This window comes from Egretta garzetta, unplaced genomic scaffold (genome assembly GCF_000687185.1).
Source record: "Egretta garzetta isolate BGI_Z169 unplaced genomic scaffold, ASM68718v1 scaffold448, whole genome shotgun sequence".
Taxonomy (NCBI): Eukaryota; Metazoa; Chordata; class Aves; order Pelecaniformes; family Ardeidae; genus Egretta; species Egretta garzetta.
This window is the reverse complement of record NW_009260497.1, coordinates 1,803,949-1,810,691: the sequence shown is the minus strand read 5'-3', so window position 1 is coordinate 1,810,691 and position 6,743 is coordinate 1,803,949. Positions and strand designations below refer to the sequence as shown.

Sequence of the window (6,743 nt, the reverse complement as noted above, 5' to 3'; positions counted from 1 at the left end):
GGAGGGCTTTTTGCTGGTGGCAGCATCAGTTCTGTGTGAAGAGCTCTATTCAGCTCTGTAGAAAACTCCCCAAGCCACTTTTTTTGATTATTTAGCTTGTATGAACACGTGTGTGTTTGGTCAGGCCCTGTAGTGTTATGTGTGCGCACAGATCATGAAGCACATGGGTACTGATGGATGAAAAGCTAGACATGAGCCTGCAATGTGCGCTGGCAGCCCAGAAGGCCAACCGTACTCTGGGCTGCATCAGGAGAAGCGCGGCCAGCAGGTTGAGGGAGGTGATTCTGCCCTTCTACTCAGCTCTGGTGAGACCTCACCTGGAGTACTGCGTCCAGCTCTGGAGCCCTCAGCACAAGGACACGGAACTGTTGGAACAGGTCCAGAGGAGGGCTACAAAAATGATCCGAGGGCTGGAGCACCTCTCCTATGAGACAAAAATGATCCGGGGGCTGGAGCACCTCTCCTATGAGGACAGGCTGAGAGAGTTGGGCTTGTTCAGTCTGGAGAAAAGAAGGCTACGGGGAGACCTGATTGTGGCCTTCCAGTACCTAAAGGGGGCCTATAGGAAAGATGGGGAACGTCTTTTTAGTAGGGCCAGCTGTGTTAGGACAAGGGGAAATGGTTTTAAACTAGAACAGGGTAGGTTCAGGCTAGAGGTAAGGAAGAAATTTTTTACAATGAGGGTGGTAAAACACTGGAACAGGTTGCCCAGAGAGGTAGTGGAGGCCCCATCCCTGGGAACATTCAAGGCCAGGTTGGACGGGGCTCTGAGCAACCTGATCTAGTTAGCAGTGTCCCTGCTCACTGCAGGGGGGTTGGACTAGATGACCACTAGTGGTCCCTTCCAACCCTAAACATTCTATGATTCTATTCTATGACCATAGCTGCATGTAGCATTCAAGAGACAGGTAAACCATAGCAGGATGTTTTCTGCCTTATCCTTATAGAAAAAACAGGTGAGAAAGTTTACAGGCAAAGGCAGTACCTGTTACTACTTCAAATGGCAGGACTGGAAGAAGCTTTTTTGATCTCCTGCCCAAACACACACAAACATCCTCCATTTATTTATTTATTTAAACTTAAACATGTTCAACTGGAACCTCTTCTACTTCAGTTTGTGCCCATTGCCCCTTGTCCTGGCGCTGGGCACCACTGAGAAGAGTCTGGCTCCGTCTTCGTGACACCCACCCTTCAGATATTTGTACGTGTTGATGAGATCCCCTCTCAGCCTTCTCTTCTCCAGGCTAAACAAGCCCAGCTCCCTCAGCCTTTCCTCATAGGGGAGACACACCCGATTATTTTCTTTAGAACAGAATCCACTAATTTCCACAATATAAACATCAGGCTTACTGATTTAGAGCTGGTCTCAATCTCTCCTTGGAAACCTTTTTTATACTTAGTCACTGTCTTCCAGGTGTAGGGTTCCAGCATCATTTTTAGCACGAGGTTAAAAGCTACAGTTGGCCTAGCTACTCCACTTCAACTTCCTCTAGTTTCTGAATGAATATTCTCTGGTGCTGGCAACTTATTACTACTTATTTTAACCATTCGTGCTATTGTGCCTACAAGCTGCTTCGGCGTGAACCACTCTCCAGCGAGTTCCCCAGCGCCCTGGCATGGTCACTGCATTAAACACAGATACAGAACTTACATTCCATTTCCCTGCTATGGCTTTATCTTCCCTGGAAACTCCTTTTGTAACTTGATCACCCACCAGCCCCACAGATTTCTTTGGCTGCCTTCCTGTGGCAGGCAATTTTGAAAAAGGAATTATTCTTTTTCTGCCGGTTGCAAGTTTGAAAACCATTTTTTTTTTTTGTCAGATTCATTCTGGTTTTCAGGTTGAACTTGTTTGTGTTTATGAGCTTTCTTAGTTTTCTCACTTGTGTGCTATGTCAGCTTTTCGAACAGTGCCTTCTTGCTTTTAATAACCCTGTTATCCTGCCGTTAAGCCATGCCAACTTTCTTTGGCAGTTTTTCAAGCGCCTTTGATAGGAGGTATGCAAGCATTTGCTCTGAACTTCCAATACGTTCTTAAATAGCCCAAGTGATGCCTGTAAACTCAGTTGCCTGCTTTCAGCTTCTATTTAACAACCTTCCTCATTTTTTATTTCGTCCTGGTTTTTGAAATTAAGAGTGACAGCAGTGGGGTTTTCAGCCTCTGTTGCTCCTGGGAGGTCGTTAACCCCAATGACGTTATCATCTTTGATTCAGAACCGCTTTACAGAGAGGTTTTGAGCTTGTTATTCAAAACCAAATCAAAAGTTATTTCTTCTCTCACGAGTTCCTTGACTGGTTGCTATGTCAAGCAGTCACTGATTGTATCTAATGCCAGCGCACAACAGTGAGGCTAAATTATAACTGAACCAGCTTCTCAACCAAGCACTGAGACATCACCGCGCAGTCTCTTTGGTGGCTCCCGGGCACACTGCCCGTTCTGAAAGTAAAACTTCATAGATCCGGATGTTCAGGCCCATTTTGCCTCTGCTACACCTTTGCTATGATGCTAATTAATCACAGCTCTTAACCCCGGAGCCCATCCAAGGCTTTGTCAGGTCAGGCACCTTTGGGCTCAAAAAAATAAAACCCCAAGCCATCACACGGCGCTCTGAAGAGCTAAATCCCACTATCTGCACAAACTTCACAGAAATTATCAGTAGTCCATATAGGGATTTGAAGTAAATTCTTTAATACCTGCAAAGCCACAGGGTATTAACGTTAGATGAATTTTCAGCTTCTATCTCCACAGAAATCAAGTACAATGGAATGGATGAAAGGACATTTGATAAGCACACTGCTAGACTGAGAGTCTGAAAAACTCGTAGATGGCACTATTCATACACACTGTAAATTTAATGCTTTTCCCTTCTGAATTAAAGCAAGCCGCACATCCTTTAGCACCTTCTATTGATTAAAACCCCTCAGTAGACAATTAGGCACAAGTGAATTGAGGAAAGCTGACGAGTCATTTGGTTAGATAATCAGGCCTTGAGAAACCACTGTTACTCACTATGCTGACACCCCCCAAAACCCAAGTGGTCTGGGGACATCAGTGGAGTAAATGGCAGAAAGAAAAACAGAAAGAAAGAGATGAATGGATAGAGGGGGAGATGAAAAGAGAGAGCTGCTCTGAGAGGCTGCAGGCAGGAACAGAAACAGTTCAAGATATCCTTTCAACGGGGGTGACCACCCATGAGCCCGACTGTTTTCCAGAGTATTCTGTTTCAAAACTGCCTGCTCCTGAACAGTGGCATCCAACGCAGCTTGCTCAGCAGTGCCTCAGTCCACCTGCTTTTCCAGCCTCCCTTCCGCCTCAGAGTTTAATCCCCACTCAGCTGACCATATTGCCCTCGGGTTCACATTACAAGTCCTTTTTGCATGCATGTGCAAGTTTGGTTTTTCTGGATTGAAAATACATTTGGGAGAGCACCATGTTTTCAGCTTTATAACCAACCGGTGGTAATCCCCGGACTTCAACCTAAGGCCAAAGCGAATACCGGTAAATTGATCAGAATAGAGAAAGGAGAAAGCTGAAATTCAATCTCCTGGAAAAGTCAGTAAAAAACAAGTATTTTCAGTGTGCCCAGGTATCTATCAAATTTTCCTTCAATCATGACACTCCCTGTAATCAGATTCTGTCAAAATTTCCCCACTGTGTGTCCTCCAGACAACTACTCTGGCAAAAACCCAACAGCCACGACCCTCCCCACCCCATAAACAGCAGAGCACCTGCAACTGCTGCCTTCCTGCAGCACAGCACTTACCACAACTCTGCACAGGTAGTAATTGCTACAGCTTTGACATCAAGAGCAGAAATTGCAAGCTACTAGAGAGTACTCATTTTGAGACCGAAACTCCCACAAATCTGGGTAAATGCGTCCCAAAAAACGCACTTGAAAGGCTTCAATACATACCTGTCATCCAACTCTATCCTTTTCATGCTGTGAAGATGCAGGACAGCTAATATTATTGCCACCAGGAATATAACAGCACAGCACACGCCTACACTGATATAAAACACGCGGGTAGAAGTGGTGGGAGCTGTGTTTACAGGATCAACTGAAATAGAAAGGTGAAAAATTACTGAGCCTTTCTCAAAAAAGAAAAAACCCAAACAAAAAAAACCTGCAAACAAACCCCACAACAAATGACATTTCATGAGTTCACATGGACAAACCCGGCCTCCAGCTCAGCTGAGCCCCAGTGCAAGTGGCATGGACTTACCAGTTGGGGCTAGAAGAGCAGGATTCACCTGCACACCGGGACACACACCAACAGAGTAAATGAAATGAGAGTAATACCTAGGTACAAGCGTGAGAGTAGCACTTACTCACTGACCGAATGTGCCAGAGTACACAACATCAGCTTCTCCTCATGATTTTAGGGTAGGATGGGTGGATTACAGCCCCCTGACCTGAATCACAGAATCCCAGGTTGGAAGGAACCTCAAGCATCATCTGGTCCAACCTTTCTAGGCAGGAGCCCAGCCTAGACAAGATGGCCCAGCACCCTGTCCAGCTAAAGCTTCAAAGTGTCCAACGTGGCAGAGTCAACCCCTCCCCTGGGGAGATTATTCCAATGGGTGACTGTTCTCATGGGGAAAAGTTTCCCTCTCATGTCCAATGGGAATCTTCCCAAGAGCAACTTGTGTCCATCCCCCCTCATCCTCTCCATGGGACTCCTTGTGAAAAGGGAGTCTCCATCTGCCTTAAGTACTGGTACGTGGTGATGAGATCCCCTCGGAGCCTCCTTTGCTCCAGGCTGGACAAACACAGCTCTCTCAGCTCATCCCCATACAGCTGACAGCGGCTTCGCAGCCCTTGGATCCCCTTGGTGCTCTAGGCCCCCTCCAGCCTGCCCACAGCTTTTTTGTACAGCAGGGATCAGAACTGTATACAGGATTCCAGGGGTGGCCTGGCCAGCGCTGAGCAGAGTGGGATGATGACTCCTTTATCCCTGCTGGTGATGCCCTTGGTGCCCCCCAGCACCCTGTTGGCCTTCTTGGCTGCAGCAGCACCCTGCTTACTCCTATTGAGCCTCCTGGCCACCAGGACCCCCAAGGTCCCTTCCCACCAAGCTGCTCTCCAGCCAGAATCTTAACAAAGCAACATTAACAGAGCAGTTAATCCTCCTTCTCAAAAGAATCTCAACTGCACTGGGTTCTAAGGCAAAATTCTGCAGTTGCACCTTGGCAGAAGAGGGCTGTCTGCTGTGCTGGCCTTCAGCTGGTGCTAAGCAGCATCACAGGCAGAGGGGTGGGAGGCAGGACAACGCAGCAGTCCTAGCCAGCCCCAATTTTAAAAGTCACACATTGTGGAGAACCATTGCCCTGGAAGAGACAGTAGGTGGTAAAGAGAAAACTGAGCAATGCGCTCCACTGCTTTCCAAAAGCATTTTGGCAAAAATGTTTACATTTTGGGTACTACAGAGGTTGAGTGTAGTCAGTCAATGATACTTCTGGCTAGGAGAGGAGTAAGAAGAAACTATCTCATTCTATTCATTCAATACTGACACGTTAAAACAGCAAACCAGACAGGTCCTGAAGTCAAGAAAATAGATCATAGTCATGTACAAAAACCAGAGCCCCACCAAGACGTGATAAAAAAAAAAGCCGTTAGGAGACTTGGAATAGTTTTTTTTTTTTTCTTCTCTTCACTAGTATATATCCCCAGTTAAAATAATTACAAAAAAGCCCCCATTAAACGCTGGGTATAGAACAGACTACCCAAGAAGTGTTTTCATAGGGAAAGCTGTGGAAACAGAAAGAATATCACAGGTTTTTTGTTTTTTACACCCGAAGTTGTACACAGAATTACTTACAGATAGCCTTGCTGCTGTTTTTATCAGATGCTGGAGATTTTACTTCTGGTTCAAGCTCTAAACAGATGAGAGAAAGCCATTAAGTTTGGTATACATTTAATACTGTAGCCCTTCACAGGAAGACAATTGCTGCATTTATGGAAAAACAAATCTGCTTTTCCAAATAGGTGAGCTGACTCGAGGTCTATAGTTATCTCTAGATTTCCATTTTAAATCCTAACCACTGGATAATAAGAAAAATCACACTTAAGACACATGGGTTGGATGTATTTCGCCACTGATACACATGTCCATTGAGGCCATGCTTGAACCCATTGAATCTACCTACCTCAAAGAACCCTCCGGCTTGTCCAAAGTCCAAAGCAGCAGACAGCAGAAAGAGGAGGTACAGAGTATGTGAGTGCATGCTGAGACACTAAACAGCAGAGACCTCACAGAATCAGTTACTACAGGACAGAAAATAATTTCTTGAATGGTCAATCAATTCTACCCTGACCTTTTGGAAGAAATTCCGGCTCCGGTCTAACTCTACTTATCCTAGGAAGAAGTCAGAGATGCAGTTTTTAATACTCTGCCTTCTCAGGTGATGCTACAGTCATGAGTGTTTAAAAATTGAAGGATAAAAAAAATAATGGCTGTTTATATACTTATAAATATGGAACAAAAGGCACAAAGACAATACTCAGGTTTGTGTGTGTACGTAGTCCTTTACAAAGGGGATAAATCTTCATCAAGTGTACTACAAGTCACCAAGAGAAGCAGTGCAAACCGAGGGAACGCAGGCTGTGGTGATGGCTTCAGATGCACCTCACCAAGGATTTGCATGCAGCTGAGGCAATAGAATGGATTTTTGTGGCTGCAAAGGCGCAGTCCCACTTGCACATCCCCCTTCCTGCTCCCAGCTGTGAAGAGCTGCTTCCTCC

General features: G+C 45.6%; 1 protein-coding gene across 3 annotated transcripts in view; it reads right to left on the bottom strand.

The window, feature by feature from the left end:
- The window catches only part of RYK (receptor like tyrosine kinase), a 51,903-nt gene that overhangs the window by 38,411 nt on the left and 6,749 nt on the right, over window positions 1-6,743 (bottom strand). For all 3 annotated transcript variants that reach the window (XM_035900039.1, XM_035900040.1, XM_035900038.1), the window contains 2 exons: window positions 5,821-5,877; window positions 3,915-4,059 (listed from right to left, as the gene is read on the bottom strand). In XM_035900039.1, coding sequence (XP_035755932.1) covers window positions 3,915-4,059; window positions 5,821-5,877 — 202 coding nt within the window. The remainder of the gene's footprint in view (window positions 1-3,914; window positions 4,060-5,820; window positions 5,878-6,743) is intronic.